General features: G+C 49.8%; 1 protein-coding gene across 5 annotated transcripts; it reads left to right on the top strand.

Annotated features, from left to right (window-relative positions):
- The first annotated feature begins 25 nt into the window (after nt 1-25).
- Nucleotides 26-20445, top strand: ANKRD54 (ankyrin repeat domain 54). Of its 5 annotated transcripts, none has more exons than XM_024239868.3 (8): nt 26-158; nt 7795-7842; nt 12020-12118; nt 17578-17649; nt 18126-18173; nt 18250-18374; nt 18588-18695; nt 19308-20445. In XM_024239868.3, exons 1-8 carry the CDS (start codon nt 26-28, stop codon nt 19380-19382), a joined length of 708 nt encoding a protein of 235 aa, XP_024095636.1. In that variant the 3' UTR covers nt 19383-20445. The 5 variants fall into 5 exon arrangements, with proteins under 5 accessions (XP_024095636.1, XP_024095634.1, XP_024095635.1 ...); XM_024239866.3 differs by lacking the exon at nt 26-158 and adding an exon at nt 3043-4166; XM_054543418.2 differs by lacking the exon at nt 26-158 and adding an exon at nt 4111-4166 and having other exon boundaries at nt 12025-12118.

Raw genomic sequence — 20445 nt, 5'->3', positions numbered from 1 at the left:
ATTTAGTCCCATGCAGTAAGAGGGCATGGAGAAGAGGAGCCACCCAACTTTGGACATTAAAGTTGGAGCAGGCAAAGATGAGGTCAGCTGTGTCGCAAAGCCTGGGACACGGGCAGCTCTTGAGTACACGGGGTTCGAGGCCAGGGGAAACCCTCAAGGTAGAGATGGGGTTATAAAACAAACCAATAAAAACCGGTGTATGAGTCAAGGAGGGGCCTTAGTTTAGCCATCTGCCCATACACAACACTTAGTGGAAATCTGAGTTCCAGTCCCTACTCCGCCACTGATTTGCTGTGTGACCAGGACTCTCTGGGTCCCTTTGTCACGCCGCCCTCCTCGCTTTTCCCACTGAGGCACGCTCCACCTCTGGGATTTGGCACTCACTGTTATCCAAGTCTAGAATCGAATGCAGTGGTACCCCCACTCCCATTCCCTTCCCCATCGGTATCTGCATGGCACCTTCAGGTGTCTGATGCCATCCACTCAACATCCTATTGAGAATTGCAATGCCCAGCTCCAACTCCCTATGCTGCGTTCTTGTTTTGTGTTTCTTCCTTGCACTGTCACCAGAGGTGACACAAATTTGGAAATAATGGAGCTTAAGCTTTACAGACCCTCGATTTGGTTCAGGACCCTCCCTGAACCAAGGAAGAGTCCCAGTCTCTTCCTTGGTTCAGGGAGGGTCCCCAACAATGTCCTCATGATCCTTTGCTTTTGTAAAATTTGTGAAATATTTTTATTGCTGAAACCACCTTTGCAAAAATTGTAACAGAAAATAATGACAATGAAAGAGATCTGATCTAACCAACCCTCATCTTCCATTTAATCTTCAGACTGCCCTTAATCATTCCTGGCTCAAACCAAGCTAACTTTGGGAGACATTTAGTTTCTAGTTTAAATGATAATAACCCTTCTCCAAGGCCTGGCGCAGTGGGTCACACCTGTAATCCCAGCACTTTGGGAGGCCAAGGCAGATGGATCACCTGAGGTCAGAAGTTTGAGACCAGCCTGGCCAACATAGTGAAACCCCGTCTCTACTAAAAATACAAAATTAGCCAGGCATGGTGGCATATGCCTGTAGTCCCAGCTACTTGGGAGGCTGAGGCAGGAGAATCACTTGAACCTAGGAGGCGGAGGTTGTGGTGAGCCAAGATCGCACCACTGCACTCCAGCCTGGGCAATAAGAGCAAAACTGCCTCAAAAAAAAAGAAAAAAGAAAATGAATTACCTGAAATCTTATAGTCCATATATGACAGGAATTTGATATAGGTTGCTCCAATTTGAAAACAGTTCTCAAAATGTTCATGACATTTGAGAAGGAGTTGTGAAGTCAGAAGATTTTCACTGGGCTAGATGTGGTGGCTCATGCCAGCACTTTGGGAGGCCAAGGTGGGAGGATCACTTGAGTTCAGGAGTTCAAGATCAGCCTGGGCAATATAGTGAGACCCCATCTTAAAAAAAATTGGGGCCCAGGCACTGTGGCTCACACCTGTAATCTCAGCATTTTGGGATGTGGAGGCAGGAGGATCCCTTGAGGTGAGGAGTTCAAGACCAGCCTGAACAACAAAGTGAGACCATGTCTACAAAAAATCAAAAAAATAATTAGCCAGGCATGGTGGTACACGTCTGTGGTCCCAGCTACTCATGAGGCTGAGGTGGGAGGAAAGCTTGAGTGCAGTGAGCTGTGATCGCACCACTGCACTCCAGCCTGAGTGACAGTGAGAGATCCTCTCAGCACTGTATCCATTATGGGGCAGACGAGGAGAGTACAAATAAACATAGCATTTTTCTCCATATAGTACAAAGATAAACCTCACAATGGCGACCTGCAAACACTGAAAATTCTGGAAGTGCTTTTCCAATTGTAAGAGAAAGATTACTTTTTTTTTTTTTTTTTTTTTGAGATGGAGTCTTTCTCTGTCGCCCAGACTGGAGTGCAGTGGTGCGATCTCGGCCCACTGCAAGCTCTGCCTCCCGGGTTCATGCCATTCTCCTGCCTCAGCCTTTCGAGTAGCTGGGACTAAAGGCGCCCACCACCACGCCAGGCTAATTTTTTTGTATTTTTAGTAGAGATGGGATTTCAGCATGTTAGCCAGGATGGTCTCGATCTCCTGACCTCGTGATCCGCCCGCCTCGGCCTCCCAAAGTTCAGGGATTACAGGCGTGAGCCACCGTGCCCGGCCTTTTTTTTTTTTTTTGAGATGGAGTCTCGCTCTGTCACCCAGGCTGGAGTGCCATGGTGTGATCTCAGCTCACTGCAACCTCTGCCTCCCAGGTTAAAGCGACTCTCCTGCCTCAGTCTCCTGAATAGTTGGGATTACAGGCGTGTGCCACCACACCCAGCTAATTTTTGTATTTTTAGTAGAAACGAGGTTTCATCATGTTGGCCAGGCTTGTCTTGAACTCCTGATCTTGTGATCTGCCCGTCTTGGCCTCCCAAAGTGCTGGGATTACAGGCGTGACCCACCGTGCCGAAAGATTACATTTTAACTGGGTTGAGTGGGAGGGTTTATATATGGGAAGAACTTTTGCCAGGACACAAGACCTGGTCCAGTGAGAGCTGGGCAACTGTGAATGAGTCTCTTCCCTCTGCTTTTCAACTCCTCATCTATAAAATAGGGATGGTCCTTCTTGTCTACTTTACAGAAGTGTTTGTGGGGTACGGGATTGCGAGAAGTTTTACGAAAAGGTGCACCCATGAAATGTTGCTTGAGGAACACATTTGTTTCCTGGTGTTCTCCCATCGGATTGTGAGCATCTCAGGGGTACCAAGTCTGATCCTGTGTCCAGGACCTGGCAGTTACCTGGCTCAGTGACTGGCTGTCGAACTAAACTATTGCTCTAATGTAATCACTTTGTATTACAAATCTTTGTAGATCAGTGATCTACGTCGGGGTTACCTAGAGAACTGACTAAAGGAAATCAATTGCATTTAGACACTATTACTCACAGTTTGTAGTGATATCTCCAAATTTCAACACATTTTCGCTTTTCCACGTACATTATGCATTTGTGGGAAGTTCATTTTTTTTTTTTTACGTTCATTGATTTACAACATCTATATCTATCTACATGGATAGCGTGGCTTCTTCATTTTCCTTTGTGAGTGCCTGCAAATCATCTTAATGTGATTTGCTAAGGTATCTGCTTGTTTTCTCATTAGACCAGGAAATGGAGAGGAAAAAGAAAAAAAAAAGGCCGGGCGCGGTGGCTCACGCCTGTAATCCCAGCACTTTGGGAGGCCGAGGCGGGCAGATCTCGAGATCAAGAGATCGAGACCATCCTGGCCAACATGGTGAAACCCTGTCTCTACTAAAAATACAAAAATTAGCTGGGCGTGGTGTCGCGCGCCTGTAGTCCCAGCTACTCCGGAGGCTCAGGCAGGAGAATTGCTTGAACCCGGGAGGCGGAGGTTGCAGTGAGCCGAGATCGCGAGCCTGGCGGCAGAGCGAGACTCCGTCGCAAAAAAAAAAAAAAAAAAAGAGTGTCTGAAATGCTGTTGTATTGGCTCCGGTAGCGACGTACAGCGAAAGCCAAGGTCACTTCAAGTTTGTGATTGGTTATTGTGTCTGTCAGTCACGTTGCCGGAAACCCTGTCCAATTATCCTGCTTGTACTGTGCCCTCCCTTTCCGATTGGTTTTGGGACGGGTTTAAGCTGGAAGGGTCGTCATTGGTTCGCCACTCCGGCTCGGCCTGAGCCCGCCCCCGCTCGGTTGCCGTGGTTGCAGGCCCGGCCCGCCCGCCAGCTCGCTGACAGCGCGACTCAGGGCGGAGGGAAGTAGGTCCGTTGGTCGGTTGGGAACGAGGCTCAGGCGGCCAGGCCCGCGCGGAGCCGTTGCCATGGCAGCCGCCGCCGGGGACGCGGACGATGAGCCGCGCTCGGGCCACTCGAGCTCGGAGGGCGAGTGCGCGGTGGCGCCGGAGCCGCTGACTGGCGCTGAGGGCCTCTTCTCCTTCGCCGACTTCGGGTCTGCGCTGGGCGGCGGCGCGGGCCTTTCGGGCCGGGCGTCCGGCGGGGCCCAGTCGCCGCTGCGCTACCTGCACGTCCTGTGGCAGCAGGATGCGGAGCCGCGCGACGAGCTGCGCTGCAAGATACCCGCCGGCCGGCTGAGGCGCGCCGCCAGGCCCCACCGGCGGCTCGGGCCCACGGGCAAGGAGGTGCACGGTGAGCGGCGCGAGCGGCGCGGGGGCCCGGGGCGGGGCAGCCCGGGCGAGGGGCGGGGCCTCGGAGGACCGCTGGCCGCGCTTTGGTCGCCCCCGACCCTCAGCCGCGGTCCCCCGACGTCTGCGCTGAGGACCACACTGACCCTTGAGTCTCCTTTCAGTAACGATGGTGATGATGGTTTTTTTAGAAAGTCTTCCTGCTCTGAGCCAGTCACCTCAGTCTTCTCTCACTGGGTAATTTCTGAATGGAAACTTCCCATGACTCGGAACGCTTATTGGTGAATAATAAAATGAGGTACTGGGGAACACTTATTATCATGGAGAGGGAAGGCCAGAGCCTGCAGCCAAGTCGTACCAGCTTGTTTAAATGCACGAACTTGGACTCCTTTACCACAGTTAGACCTTAGGGCAAATGATAGACCTTTTCAACCTTAGTTTTCTTTTTAAAATTTTTTATTTTTATTTAATTAATTTATTATTATTATCTTTTTGGAGACGGAGTCTCGCTCGGTTGCCCAGGCTGAAGGGCAGTGGCGCGATCTTGGTTCACTGCAACCTCCGCCCCCCGGGTTCAAGCAATTCTCCTGCCTGAGCCTCCGGAGTAGCTGGGGTTACAGGCGCCCACTACCAAGCCCGGCTAATTTTTGTATTTTTAGTAGAGATGGGGTTTCGCCATGTTGGCCAGGCTGGTCTCAAACTTCGGATCTCAGGTGATCCACCCGCCTCGGCCTCCCAAAGTACTGGCATAACAGGCATGAGCCACTGGCCCGGCCTCAGCCTTAGTTTTCTCATCTGTAAAATGGGATGAGTTAAGTAAGGTAATGGATGTTTAGCTGTTATGCTGCCTTTGTTGTGCCCCAAACACTGCTGATACATGATCATTTGTCCTCACAAGAACTCTTTGAGATATAGAAATTCTTCCCACTTTACTGAAGAGGAAACTGAGGCTCAGAGAAATTGTCTTATTCCAGGTCGCATAGCAAGTGGCTGTTGCTGGTATTAGAATCCGGGTCAGCCCGACTCAAACTTCTCTGGTATATCTACCATATTGCCTTCTATAATATATGGTGACATGGAAACCCAGGCATTGAGAGATTAAGAATGGGGATTTTTGGGGTTTCTTCCAGGACTGGCTATGACTCTAGCCATATTTTAGTGATGTCGCGAAGATTAAATAAGTATTTGGAAGGGTTGTATTGACCATAAAGTGCTGTATGAAAGCAAGAAATTGTCATGTATCTGAATTGCAATTTTTGACCATGTCTCCGATGACAAAGACATTGCTTTCCATTAGCCATTTGGAGGGGGAAAATCTTTCTGCTTAGGAAATACCAAATTTAGGCAAATCATTTGGGAACGACCTGCTTTGAAGGAGAATATAAGATTATCTGTGTAACCAGCTCACAAAGAGCTTCTGTGTAAATCATTTGCAATAACTCGGGGCTGGCAGAACAACTCAGCCTTGTTTTGCAGATGATAGACCTGAGGCCCAGCTGGGTTAACTAGCTTGCTCAAGGTCACCCTGTGACTACAAGTGATAGAGAGGAAATCTGGCTCCAAAAGTCTTGGAGGATTTGCAGAAGCATGTGGCCTTTGTACTAGCTCCGCCTCATTTCAAGTTTCTCCTTGTTTCCAGGGCACTGTCTTTCTTTTCTTTTTTTGAGACAGAGTCTCGCTTTACCACCCAGGCTGCAGTGCAAGTGGTGCAATCTCGGCTCACTGCCTCAGCCTCCCAAGTAGCTGGGACTACATGCCGGCACCACCACACCCAGCTAGTTTTTGTATTTTTAGTAGATATGGGGTTTTACCATGTTAGATTGATTTAAGTTAGAACTTAACCTAAGATTGAGAAATATTTTTTCTTTCTTTTTTTTTTTTTTTTGAGATGGAGTGTTGCTCTGCCACCCAGGCTGGAGTGCCATGGTGTGATTTTGGGCTCAAGTGATTCTCGTGTCTCAGCCTCCCAAGTAGCGGGGATTACAGGCATGCATCACCACACTTGGCTAATTTTTGTGTTTTTATTTTATTTATTTATTTATTTATTTTGAGATGGAGTCTCACTCTATCGCCCAGGCTGGAGTGCAGTGGCGCAATCTTGGCTCACTGCAACCTCTGGCTCTCAGGTTCAAGTGATTCTCCTGCCTTAGCCTCCCGAGTAGTTGGGATAACAGGCATGCACCACCATGCCTGGCTAATTTTTGTATTTTTAGTACAGAAGGGATTTCACCTTACTGGCCAGGCTGGTCTCAAACTCCTGACCTCCTGATCCACCCACCTTGGCCTCTCAAAGTGTTGAGATTACAGGCGTGAGCCACTGTGCCCGGCCTATGTTTTTTTTCTTTTTTGTGACAGAGTCTCACTCTGTTGCCCGAGCTGGAGTACAGTGGCACAGTCTTGGCTCACTGCAACCTCTGCCTCCTGGGCTTAAGTGATTCTCCTGCCTGAGCCTCCCAAGTAGCTGGGATTGTAGGCATGCACCCCCATGCCCAACTAATTTTTTGTATTTTACTATAGACAAGGTTTCACCATGTTGCCCAGGGTGGTTTCTAACTCCAGAGCACAGGCAATCTGCCCACCTCAGCTTTCCAGCGTTCTGGGATTACAGGCATGGGTCACCACATATGGCTAGTTTTGTATTTTTAGTAGAGATGGGGTTTCAGCATGTTGGCCGGGCTGGTCTTGAACTCCTGGCCTCAAGTGATCCACCTGCCTTGGCCTCCCAAAGTACTGGGATTATAGGCATGAGCCACTGCGCCCGGCCATCGTGGCTTTTTTTTTTTTTTTTTTCCTGAGACAGTCTCGCTTTGTCGCCCAGGCTGGAATGCAGTGGCGTGATCTCAGCTCACTGTAGCCTCCGCCTTCCGGCTTCAACCCATTCTCCTACCTCGGCCTCCTAAGTAGCTGGTATTACAGGTGCACGCCACCACACCCAGTTAGATGGCTGTTTTTTTTGTTGTTGGTTTTTGTTTTTGTTTTTTTCTGAGACAGCATCTCACTCTGTCACCCAGGCTGGAGTGCAGTGGCGCGATTTTGGCTTACTGAAACCTTCATGTCCTGGGTTCAAGTGATTCTCCTACCTCAGCCTCCAGAGTAGCTGGGATTACAGGCATGCACCACCACATCTGGCTAATTTTTTTGTATTTTTAGTAGAGACGGGGTTTCACCATGTTGTCCAGGCTGGTTTTGAACTCCTGGCCTCAAGTGATCCGCCTGCTTGGCCTCCCAAAGTGCTGGGATTACAGACGTGAGCCATCATGCCCAGCCAATGGCTGTGGTTTTTTTTTGTTTTTTTTTGAGATGGAGTCTCGCTCTGTCACCCAGGCTGGAGTGCAGTGGCGCGATCTCTGCTCACTGCAAGCTCCGCCTCCCAGGTTCACACCATTCTCCCGCTTCAGCCTCCCGAGTAGCTGGGACTACAGGCGCCTGCCACCACGCCTGGCTAATTTTTTCGTATTTTTAGTAGAGACGGGGTTTCACCATGTTAGCCAGGATGGTCTGGATCTCCTGACCTTGTGATCTGCCCGCCTTGGCCTCCCAGAGTGCTGGGATTATAGGCGTGAGCCACTGCGCTGTTTTTTTAAACTGGCATGGCTGTTTTTTTAAACTGGCATCTGTTACTCTCTTTACAGCTCTGAAGAGACTGAGGGACTCGGCCAATGCCAATGATGTGGAAACAGGTGAGTGTGCATAGTGGGTCCAGCTACAGGGTCCCATGGGCTGGTTGGGGAAGGAAAAGGCCAGGTAATCAATATGTGGGAAGGCAGTCTGCAAGCTCACCCCCTTGGAGCAGGCTCACTGTATTGTCTGACTGTGCAGCCATCTTGCTGAAGGTAAGTCTGGCTTAGACACTCACTCTCCCCATGCTCCCCTGTCACTTTGAACTTCCTGATGTTATAGAATTTACCACCCTGTGGACTCCATGATGGTGGAGACATGTATACTTTTGTATCCCTGGCAGCCAGCACAATCTTCTGCAAAGAGTAGGCACTAACTTTGGAACTTCTGGTTAATGGGACTGAATACTCAACTTAGATGCCACAGCCAGGTGAGGTGGCTCATGCCTGTAATCCCAGCACTTTGGGAGGCTAAGGCAGGAGGATCACTTGAGCTCAGGAGTTCGAGACCAGCCTGGACAACATAGGGAGACCTCATCTCTACAAAAAGTAAATGTTAGCCAGGCACGGTGGCTCACGCCCGTAATCCCAGCACTTTGGGAGGCCGAGCCAGGCGGATCACGAGGTTAGGAGATCAAGACCATCCTGGCTAACACTGTGAAACCCCGTCTCTACTAAAAATACAAAAAATTAGCTGGGCGTGGTGGTGGGCGCCTGTAGTCCCAGCTACTCGGGAGGCTGAGGCAGGAAAATGGTGTGAACCTGGGAGACGGAGCTTGCAGTGAGCGGAGATCACACCACTGCACTCTAGCCTGGGCGACAGAGCAAAATTCTATCTCAAAATAAATAAATAAATAAAATAAGAAAAAAATTTTTAAAAAATCTTGTGGAAATTAGAGAAATATATAAGAAAAACATCCATGTCCACAAAGGAACTAATCTGTTAATATTTTGATGAATATCCTTCAAGGCTTCTTTCCTATACACTGGAATTTTCTTTATGGGCTGGCTTGCAAACTGCTATATACACATGTTGTAGCCTGCATAATTTTTTGTGTATCATAAACATTTTTTCGGGCCTGGTGTGGTGGCTGACACCTGTAATCCCAGCACTTTGGGAGGCTGAAGTGGGCGGATCACCTAAGGTCAGGAGTTCGAGACCAGCCTGACCAATATGGTGAAACCCTGTCTCTACTAAAAATATAAAAATTAGCTGGGCGTGGTGGCAGGTGCCTCTAATCCCAGCTACTTGGGAGGCTGAGACACAAGAATTGCTTGAATCCGGGAGGCAGAGGTTGCAGTGAGCCAAGATCACACCACTGCCCTCCAGCCTGGGCAACAGAGCAAGACTTCGTCTCAAAAAACAAATAAATATTTTTTATAGTCTTTGTAACCTTTTTTTTGGTAGAGATGAGGTCTCAGTATGTTGCCCAGGCTGGTCTTGAACTCCTGGCTCAAGTGGTTCTCCCACCTCAGCCTCCCAAAGTGCTGGGATTACCCATTTTTTTGTTGTTGTTGTTGTTTTGTTTTTGTTTTGAGACAGAGTTTCGCTCTTATTGCCCAGGCTGGAGTACAATGGGGTGATCTCGGCTCACTGCAACCTCTGTCTCCCAGGTTCAAGCGATTCTCCTGCCTCAGCCTCCCAAGTAGCTGGGATTACAGGCATACACCACCACACCCGGCTAATTTTGTATTTTTGGTAGAGAAGGGGTTTCTCCATGTTGGTCAGGCTGGTCTTGAACTCCCAACCTCAGGTGATCTGCCCGCCTCGGCCTCCCAAAGTTCTGGGATTACAAGCGTGAACCACCGTGCCCAGCCCCACAGTTTTTTGTTTTGTTTTGAGACGGGGTCTGGTTCTGTCATCCAGCATAGAGTGCAGTGGTACGATCTTGGCTCACTGCAGCCTGTGCCTCCCTGGCTCAAGCGATTCTCCTGCCTCAGTCTCCCCAGTAGCTGGGATTACAAGCACTCACCCACGACACCTGGCTAATGTTTGTACTTTTAGTAGAAATGGGGTTTCACCATGTTGCCCAGGCTGGTCTCGAACTCCTGACCTCAGGTGACCCACCTGTCTCAGCCTCTCAAAGTGCTGGGATTACGGGCATGAGCCACCGTGCCCAGACTCTCATCAACTTTTTCTTGCCATTTTTATTCATTTATTCAGCCAGTCTGCATCATTAGCGAAACAGATATTACTTGTATGATGCTATGTTTGACACCAAGGTTATAAAGATAAACAAAACAAGAAATGTACAGTATAGGCTGGGCACAGTGACTCATGCCTGTAATCCCAGCATTTTCGGAGGCTGAGGCAGGCGGATCTCTTGAGGTCAGGAGGTCCAGACCAGCCTGGCCAACGTGGTGAAGCCCCATCTTTACTAAAAACACAAAAATCAGCTGGGCATGGTGTCATGTGCATGTATTCACAGCTACTTGGGAGGCTAAGGCAGGAGAATCACTTGAACCTGGGAGGTGGAGGTTGCAGTGAGTCGAAATCGTGTCGCTTCACTCCAGCCTGGGCAACAAAGTGAGACTCCACCTCAAAACAAAAAAGTACAGTATAGTTGGAGAGGAAGGATGTAATGTGATACTATTTCAAAAAAAAAAACCACAAAAAAGTAAAGTTATATGTTTAGTTGAAGAGGTGTAAATTTTGGAGCCAGAAAAACATGGGTTTATATTCCAGCTTTGCTTCCTGTTATCTGGGTTAATGTAGCTTACGTCCTTTGTAATTTCTTTGGCCCTAGGTATCCTGGTCTGTAAAATGGACTTGACATCTTGCTGGGTCATTGAGGGGTTTAGCATTCAGGTACCTAATGCCTGGCTGGTGCTCAGTGTATGATAACGATTACCCTAAAATAGCACAAGATGTTAATACTAGAGGAACAGGATGAACAGGGCACTAAGTGGCTATGGAATTAGGGGGGCTGACTCAGCTTGAGGAGACAGCTGGATTCCTGGAGAGGAAGCTGTCGGGACTTCATCTGAAAGACTCAAGTCCTTGAGAGGTTTGCTGGGGTAAAGAGAGTAAAATGTCTGCTCTAAAATGGCATTTGGCAGCAATTTTCTCCATTTTAGCTGGACATGTACATTAGTACATAATGCCTCACATTTATAGTGCCTCCCTACTTTTCAAAGAAGGAATTTCATATCCATTATTTTCATCACAGCAGCTCTGGAAATTAGCAGGGCAGATATTCCCATTTGCTGGTGAACTGGGACCCAAATCCAGGCCTTTGTACTCCCAAGTCAGTAATTCCACTGCCCCATGCTGTTGGCAATGTACTCCTTTCTCATCCTTTTTTCCTCTATATAATTTCAAATGACCTATCTTTCAGCTCAGAGGTTCATTTTTCTGCTTGTTCAAGTCTGCTGTTGAAGCTATTATATGTTTTATTTCATCCATTGACTTCTACAGCTACAGGATTTCTGTTTATTTGTTTTTTTTTTTTTTTTTTTTTGAGACAGAGTCTTACTCTGTCACCTAGGCTAGAGTGCAGTGGCGCATTCTCGGCTCACTGTAACCTCCGCCTCCTAGGTTCAAGTGATTCTCTTGCCTCAGCTACCCAAGTAGCTGGGATTACAGGTGCCTGCCATCATTTTCCGGCTAATTTTTGGATTTTTTTCAGTAGGGACAGGGTTTCACCATGTTGGCCAGGCTGGTCTTGAACTACTGACCTCAGGTGATCCACCTGCCTCGGCTTCCCAGAGTGCTGGGATTACAGGTGTAAGCCATCGCGCCCAGCCTGTGGATAATTTTACTCAAAGTTATCTCCATAAGATTCATCCACGAATACTACCTGTATCAGTACAGTCTTCCCTCAGCATCCTCGGGGGATTGCTGCCTGCTGGGAGCAAAGCATAGGCCAATAGCTTGGGCAGCTGTTTCCAGCCAGAATGGATGTGTATCCAAGCTGAGGTCAAGGGAGGGGGACCACTGTCTATGCTAGGGATTCCTGTGACCCTAAAATTTCTGACCCTGAGGGCCTAGAACCTCCTACGATGTTCTATCACTAGGCGTGTAGTTTGAGCACCCAGAATCCATGGCCCTCAGTTGTGCCCTCAGAAGAACAAGTCGCTTGTTCCCATGGGACCAGCATCTAGGAAGGGCTGCTTTCCTGTGCATTGTCGATGTGTTGTCTAGAGGCACCCCTGAGCCTCCCTCTCCATCGCTCGGGTCTGCAGCTTAGCTAACATCGCCGCTTTCTCCCCCTTCCTCCCTCTGTCTTGGTGGTGTCAGTGCAGCAGCTGCTGGAAGATGGCGCGGATCCCTGTGCAGCTGATGACAAGGGCCGCACAGCTCTACATTTTGCGTCCTGCAATGGCAATGACCAGATTGGTGAGTCCTGGGGAGGGAGGAGAGAGTAGGGCTAGGCAAGTAGTGTCTCTGCACAGGCCTTGGGGGAGGCGCTGCTGTCTGCACAGCCTTGGGATGCCCAGTTATTCTGGATATAAGGAAGGCTTGGCGCTGCAGTGCCCTGCCCTTCTCCCTCCGTTAGCCTGTGGAACTGGCAATGCTAGACTGGGGCAGGGTAAACCTGGGGGAGATAATATGATTGACTGAGGATGAAGGGATGTCTCCAACTAAGAGACCACTGGAGAGTGCAGGGCCCAGGCCTTCAAGACTTTCAGGTAACATTTACTCAGTGCCAACCACAGCAGCAGGACAGCTTTTCTCTTTTTTTAGGAGTCTTTTTTTTTTTTGAGATGGAGTCTTGCTCTGTCGCCTAGGCTGGAGTGCAATGGCGTAATCTCGGCTCACTGCAACCTCTGCCTTCTGGGTTCAGGCAATTCTCCTGCCTCAGCCTCTCGAGTAGCTGGGATTACAGGCGTGCGCCACCATGCCCAGCTAATTTTTTTTTTTGTATTTTTAGTAGAGACGGGGTTTCACCATATTGGCTAGGATCTTGAACTCCTGACCTTATGATCCACCCGCCTTGGCCTCCCAAAGTGCTGGGATTACAGGCGTGAGCCACCATGCCCCGCCAGAGTCTTTTTTTTTTAAATTGTGGTATACTAACCAAACAGTGAACTGTATATGTGTATTCATTGGTGTAACTGCCACCAGATGAAGATAGAGAATATTTCAGCACCCCAGCAGCCTCCCTCATGCCCTCCCAGTCCTTAGTCCCATCTTGACCTTGTTCATCATAGACTAGTTTTGCCTGTTTTCGAATTTCACATAAATGGAAGCGTGTGGAAGCACTCGTCTATGCATACTTTTTTTGTGTTTTTTATTTTTTTTGTTGAGACGGAGTCTCGCTCTGTTACCCAGGCTGGAGTGCAGTGACTCAGTGACTCGATCTCGGCTCAGTGCAACCTCCGCCTCCTGGGTTCAAGTGATTCTCCTGCCTCAGCCTCCTGAGTAGCTGGGATTATAGGTGCCCACCACCACACGTTTTTTTGTTTTTTTTTGTTTTTTGAGACGGAGTCTCCCTCTGTCGCCCAGGCTGGAGTGCAATGGTGCCATCTCGGCTCCCTGCAAGCTCTGCCTCCCAGGTTCACGCCATTCTCCTGCCTCAGCCTCCCGAGTAGCTGGGACTACAGGCACCCGCCACCACGCCTGGCTAATTTTTTATATGTTTTTAGTAGAGACGGGGTTTCACTATATTAGCCAGTATGGTCTCGATCTCCTGACCTCGTGATCCACCCGCCTCGGCCTCCCAAAGTGCTGGGATTACAGGTGTGAGCGACTGCACCCGGCCACACCAGTTAATTTTTTTGTATTTTTTAGTAGAGACGGGGTTTCACCATGTTGGCCAGGCTGGTCTTGAACTCCTGACCTTGTGATCCACCTGCCTTGGCCTCCCAAAGTGCTGGGATTACAGGCGTGAGCCACTGTGCCGGCCTTGCATACTTTTACTCAAAATTATCTCCATGAGATTCACCCATGAATACTGCCTATATCAGTACAGTCTTCCCTCAGTGTTCTCGGGATTGGTTCCAGGACCCCACTCAGATACCAAACTCCATGGATGCTCAGGTCCCTTGAAGTTGGCCCTCCATATCCTCGGGTTCTGAGTCCAGGGTTCATTGAATCTGTGGACACAGAACTCACAGTTAGGAAGGGTGGACTGTAGTTTGTACTTTCTTATGCTGGTTTGTATTTCATTGTGATATACCCCATTTATCCATTCTACTATTGATGGACATTTGTGTTGTTTCCAGGTTTTAGCTTTATGAATGAACTGTTGTGAACATTCTTGTATATGTGATTTGTGGCTGTAAACACTCATCTATCCTCCATAAACCTAGGAATGGCATTGTTGGGTCACTAGGGTACACATGTATTTAGCTTTAGTAGATACTACTAAATCTTTTCCCAAAAGGGATGTACTGACACACACTCCCACTCCCCACCAGCAGTGTAAGAGAGTTCCACCTTTCCCCACGTCCTTGCCAGTGCTTGCTGTTGTCTCTCTTTAATCTTAGCCCTTTTGGTGTCTCATAGTGGTTTAATTTGCAATTCTCTGATGGCCAGTAACGTTGAGCACCTCTTCATGTGTTTATTGGCCTTTTTTTTTTTTTTTTTGAGATGGAGTCTTGCCTGTCGCCTAGGCTGGAGTGCAATGGCGTGATCTCGGCTCATTGCAACCTCCACCTCCCAGGTTTGAGTAATTCTCCTGCCTCAGCCTCCCGGGTAGCTGGGACTACAGGCATGCATCATCACACCTGGTTAATTTTTGTATTTTTAGTAGAGACAGGGTTTCACCATGTTGGCCAGGCTGGTCACAAACTCCTGACCTCAGGAGATCTGCCTGTCTCGGCCTCCAAAGTGCTGGGATTACAGGTGTGAGCCACCATGCCCGGGCCATATATATATATATTTTTTTAACTTTAAGTTCTGGGATGCATGTGCAGAACGTGTAGGTTTGTTACATAGGTATACCTGTGCTGTGATGGTTTTCTGTACCCATCAACCCGTCATCTAGGTTTTAATCCCCTCATGCATTAGGTATTTGTCCTAATGCTCTCCCTCCTCTTGGCCCCCACCCCCCGACAGGCCCCGGTATGTGATGTTCCCCTCCCTGTGTCCAATTATTGACCATTTGTATATCCTCTTTTATGAACTATATGTTCAAATCTTTTGTGCTTTTTTTTTTTTTTTTTTTTGAGACAGAGTTTCACTCTTTGTTGCCCAGGCTGGAGTGCAATGGTGTGATCTCGGCTAACCACAACCTCGCCTCCCAGGTTAAAGTGATTCTCCTGCCTCACCCTCCGAAGCAGCTGGGATTACAGGCATGCGCCACCATGCCTGGCTAATTTTGTATTTTTAGTGGAGATGGGGTTTCTCCATGTTGGTCAGGCTGGTCTCGAACTCCTGACCTCAGGTGATCCGCCCGCCTCGGCCTCCCATAGCGCTGGGATTACAGGCATGAGCCACCACACCTGGCCTCTTTTGTCCATTTTTTTAAAAACAAGTTTTGGCTGGGTGCAGTGGCTCACGCCTGTAATCCCAGCACTTTGGGAGGCCAAGGCGGGTGGATCATGAGGTCAGGAGATCGAGACCAACCTGGCTAACACGGTGAAACCCCATTTCTACTAAATATACAAAAAATTAGCCGGGTGTGGTGGCGGGCGCCTGTAGTTCCAGCTACTCGCTGAGGCAGGAGAATGGCGTGAAGCCGGGAGGCGGAGCTTACAGTGAGCCGAGATCGCGTGACTGCACTCCAGACTGGGAGAGAAAGCGAGACTCTGTCTCAAAAACAAACAAACAAACAAAAAAACTAGTTTTCTATCTTTCTTTTTTTGAGACAAAGTCTCACTCTGTCATCCAGGCTTAAGTGCAGTGGCCTGATCACTGCTCACTGCAGCCTCAATCTCCTAGGCTCAAACAATCCTCCTGCCTCAGCCTCCCAAGTAGCTGGGATGACAGGTGCACACCACCACGCCCAGCTAATTTTAAAACATCTTGTAGAGACGTGGTCCTGCTATGTTACCCAGCTGTTCTCTAACTCTTGGGCTCAGGCGATCCTGTCACCTTGGCCTCCCAAAGTATTGGGATTACAAGCATGAGCCACTGTGCCTGGCCTTTTTCTTATTGATTTGTAAGAATTCTTTGTATATTCTGGTTAGAAATCATTTATCAAATATAAATGACTTGATTTTCTGAGCTTGGTATTTCATTTTCTGAGTGGTATACTTTGATGAACACAAGTTCCTAATTTTATTTTTATTTATTTATTTATTTGAGACGGAGTCTCACTCTGTTGCCCAGGCTGGAGTGCAGTGGTGCGATCTCGGCTCACTGCAAGCTCTGCTCCCCAGGTTCAAGCCATTCTCCCACCTCAGCCTCCTGAGTAGCTGGGATTACAGGTGCACGCCACCACACCCAGCTAATTTTTTATTTTTAGTAGAGATGGGATTTCGCCATGTTGGTCAGGCTGGTCTCGAACTCCTGACCTCCGATGATACAACCACCTTGGCCTCCCAAAGTGCTGGGATTACAGGCGTGAGCTCCTGTGCCCTGGCCTATCTTATTTTTTATTTTTTGGAGACGGAGTCTCGCTTTGTCACCCAGGCTGGAATTCAGTGGCATGATCTCAGCTCCCTGGAACCTCCACCTCCCAGGTTCCAGCAATTCTCCTGCCTCAGCCTCCCAAGTAGCTGAGACTACAGGGGTGTGCCACCACGCCCGGCTAATTTTTGTGTTTTTAGTAGAGACAGTTTCAACATGTTGGACAGCCTGGTCTCGAACTCCTGACCTCAGATGATCTGGCTGCCTTGGCCTCCCGAAGTGCTGGGATTACAGGCATTAGCCACCGTGCCTGGCCATGCTGTTAATTTTAATGAATCCAATTTATCAATATTTCTTTCCTTTCTCTTTTTTTTTTTTTTTTTTTTTTTTTGAGACAGGGTCTGACTCTGTTGCCTAGGCTGGAGTGCACTGGCACCATCTCGGCTGACTGCAACCTCCGCCTCCTGGGCTCAAGCCACCCTACCACCTCAGCCTCCCAAGTAGCTGGGACTACAGGTCTGCCACCACTATGCCCAGCTAATTTTTGTGTTTTTAATATAGAGAAAGGGTTTCTCCATGTTGCCCAGGCTGGTCTTGAAATCCTGAGCTCAAATGATCCACCTGCCTCGGCATCCCAAAGTGCTGGGATTACAGGCCTGAGCTCCCATGCCTGGCCTTTTCTTTCTTATGGTTAGTATTTTTGTGACCTATTTAAGAAATCTTTGCCTGCCCAAGATGTTCATGTTCTTCTGGAAGCCTGACTGTTTTAGCTTTCACACTTATGTCTATGGTCGCTCTTGAATTAGTTTTTGTACATGGTGTGAGGCTCAGCCTGACCTCCCTGTATGATGTCTGGGATCCAGGCTACCTGCCTATGCATCCCTCTGGGTATTGGCAGACCCTGGTGATAATACAGCACACCCCTGAGGTGACCCCAAGACTGCCAGGAGGGAGAGGTTATCCATGGAGCTCAGCATCATTTATTGACTTAATTCCCACCATGGTGCTTGGTTGTGGGAGAAGCAGAAAATGCCCTGGACAGCCTTCACCAGGAGCAGCTGCTATTGGAAGAACTTTACTTAACCCTTCAAATCTCATTCCTACACCTGCATAGGCCAAGAGGCCTTCCCCAAATCCTCAGTTCCTGGCCCTCAGGGCCTTGCCCATGAACTCTGGTAAGTGAGTGACTGAGTGAGTGAGTGAATGAATGAAGTAACATAGCCATCCATGCTTGCATTCCGTGTCCCCCACTCTGAGCCAGCCTCTCTAGCTAGGTTAGGGGTTCAGGATGCAGGCAATGGAAGCCTCCGACAACTCCTCTTGGGTTTGCCTGTTTGCAGTGCAGCTGCTCCTGGACCATGGTGCTGATCCTAACCAGCGAGATGGGCTGGGGAACACGCCACTGCACCTGGGTAAGCATGTCAGAAGTCACTAAGATAACTCATTTGCAGCAAAGAAAGCCTCTTTAGATGAAGAGCGTGGGGCCCCGGCATGCTCCCGGCAGAATCTGTGAGGGTCAGGGAAGATCCTAGGCCTGCACTCCCAGGGCTGCGCTGCCCAGCAGCCTGTGTCCCGTGGATCTTCCAATCATTCAGCAGTTGGCTATGCCCTTGGCAGAGCCGATTTAGCAACCTAGGCTAGCCCAGCAGCACTCAGCACTGTGACTCACAGTGAGGCAGATCCTATCTCCAGGCCTCAGTTTCCTCTGCTGTACAGGGAGGGAGTTGAACTTGACTGCCCCGTCCTACCCAGCTGTTGCCTTGGCGATACCTTCTCAGTAGGCATAACTTGGCACAGGCGTCTGGGAGACATAGCCCTGCTCCCTCCAGTGGCCACACAGAGCCAGGCTCTGGTGGTCCCAGATTCTTAAGTCTCTGTTCTTCCTCAGCGGCCTGCACCAACCACGTTCCTGTCATCACCACACTGCTACGAGGAGGTATGTGGTTTCTTCCCCTCTCTGTCCTCTCTCTCCCCGTCACCCCCAGAATACTCACCTCAGCTGGTACCTGCAGGGGCCCGTGTGGACGCCCTGGACCGAGCTGGTCGCACACCCCTGCACCTGGCCAAGTCAAAGCTGAACATCCTGCAGGAGGGCCATGCCCAGTGCCTGGAGGCTGTGCGTCTGGAGGTGAAGCAGGTGAGTACCCCTCCTGTGTGGAGCCCACGGCACCAAGGCAGCACTGGACAGATGCTACCCTAACCACAGACACATCTGCCTCTGGCCCCAGGACTCCTGGGTCGTTTCACACTGACCCCAGTTGGCACCTGCTCCACTGTGCTTTTTGGAAGCAGCATCAGCCTGTCTGCCTCCCTAGGAACCCAGGCAGCTCAACTCACCCTCTTGTTCCAGATCATCCATATGCTGAGGGAGTATCTGGAGCGCCTAGGGCAACATGAGCAGCGAGAACGCCTGGACGACCTCTGCACCCGCCTGCAGATGACCAGTACCAAAGAGCAGGTGAGCTGCAGGCCCAGACCCAGGGCCTGGCAGGAGCCTCAGGGCCAGTCCACTCTGCTCCGATGCCACCAGACACTCGTATCAGAAAGAGGCTGTGGGCTGGGGCCAGCCGCAGGGGCTCACACCTGTAATCCCAACGCTGTGGGAGGCTGAAGTGGGAGGATCACTTGAGGCTAGGAGTTCGAGGCTGCAGTGAGCTGTGATTGCCACTGAACTCCAGCCTGAGTGACAAAGCAAGGTCCTCTCAGAACATGTTGAAAAAGGCAAAAATTATAGAAACAACAACAAAAAAAACCAGAGCAAGGCCCTGTCTCAAACAAAAAAGTGGGGGAAAGAGCCTGTGATTGTAGGGTTGCAGGCTTCAAAGCTTCCGTTCACTTCCTTTGAAGTTGCCAGTGGCTAGTGTGTGTTCATGGCCCTGCCCTCTAGGACAGCCCTAAGTCACCTGGTGTCAAAGATTGACCTTTGATCAGCTGCTGCATAGTCAGAAGCCACCACATGCCCTGGGAGGAGAGACTGTGCCTGTGTTCTGTGCCTGTGGGATTGTGGAAGAGACCCAGGAGCCCTGGCACACCCCATGTCCCATAACAGAGCCTCTGTTCCGTCCTGCAGGTGGATGAAGTGACTGACCTCCTGGCCAGCTTCACCTCCCTCAGTCTGCAGATGCAGAGCATGGAGAAGAGGTAGCAAGAGAGGCTCCCTGCCTTCCTGCCACTGCCCCACCCTGCCCCACTGCTGTCTCAATACCAAGAAAAAGCCCAACATCTGGGACTTGGAGCTGCACTTGTCTGGTGAGGACCTTGCCCTCACCTGCAGGATGCTCTCTCTCCACGGCCTCAGAGCCACTCCCAGCCACAGTCTCCAGCATCTCTGTGGACAGGGACCACAGCTCCCAGCTTCCTCCAGTTCCCGCAGCACCAGACCAGCCTCTGCAGCTGCACTTCAGCTCCGCAGACCTGCGCTATCTCAGCAGTCCTCACTCGCCCCATGGCCTTCATGGCGCGCTCCAGGCCTCAGACCCTTCTCTGTGTTCCATCCTGGCCACGGGCTTGTTGCAGTCAGCAGGTGTGGGCTTAGGCGGGCACCCTGCGGCCAGGGGGACTGCATGGGGCCCTTAGTTGGTCCTGTGCCTCTCACCAGCACTTAAACACGTCACCAGACTTTCAAGGACATACTGCAGTGAGTTTCTCTGGTTGGAAGGGGAGGGTTGGTGAGTCCGAGACCTTAAAAATACACGGTTAAGAGGGACCCCAAAGCAAAAAATTCCAACCCTTTTCCTCCCAGTCATTGAAACACCAAACTACTATACTGGAGGGTGTAATAGTTTTGCTGTCCAGTTGTGGTAGGCCAGTAGTGGCCCCCCAAGATGCCCATGTCCTAATCCCAGGAACCTGTCAAAATTACCTTGTGTGGCCAAAGGGGCTTTGCAGATGTAATGAAGTTAAGGATCTTTGGCCGGGAAGATTATCCCAGCTTGTTCAGGAGGGCTTGATGTCCTCACCCGGGTCCATATAAGAGCAGAGCAGCTGACGGGAGAGCGGGTGGGAGGTGTAGTGATGGAGCAGGAAACCGGAGTTGAGGAGGGCAGCTCAAGCCACAGAGTCCACCTCAGAGCCAGGAAATGCATCCTCCCACAGAGCCCTGGAAGGCCCTGGCCCTGCTCCCACCTGGACTGCTCAGTGAGGCTAATTTTAGAATTCTGGCTGATTTTAGAACTCTTAAGGGAATAAATTTGTATTGTTTTAAGTCA

Source organism: Pongo abelii, chromosome 23 (genome assembly GCF_028885655.2).
Source record: "Pongo abelii isolate AG06213 chromosome 23, NHGRI_mPonAbe1-v2.0_pri, whole genome shotgun sequence".
Classification (NCBI taxonomy): domain Eukaryota; kingdom Metazoa; phylum Chordata; class Mammalia; order Primates; family Hominidae; genus Pongo; species Pongo abelii.
This window is presented reverse-complemented; position numbering and strand designations above follow the sequence as displayed.

Bases quoted from the DNA above. Each gene is read 5' to 3' on its own strand.
- ANKRD54 (XM_024239866.3), top strand. From the start codon at position 3,842: ATGGCAGCCGCCGCCGGGGACGCGGACGATGAGCCGCGCTCGGGCCAC. The intron at 18,375-18,587 runs GTGAGTACCCCT...CTCTTGTTCCAG, and splicing joins TGCGTCTGGAGGTGAAGCAG to ATCATCCATATGCTGAGGGA. The intron at 18,696-19,307 runs GTGAGCTGCAGG...TCCGTCCTGCAG, and splicing joins TGACCAGTACCAAAGAGCAG to GTGGATGAAGTGACTGACCT.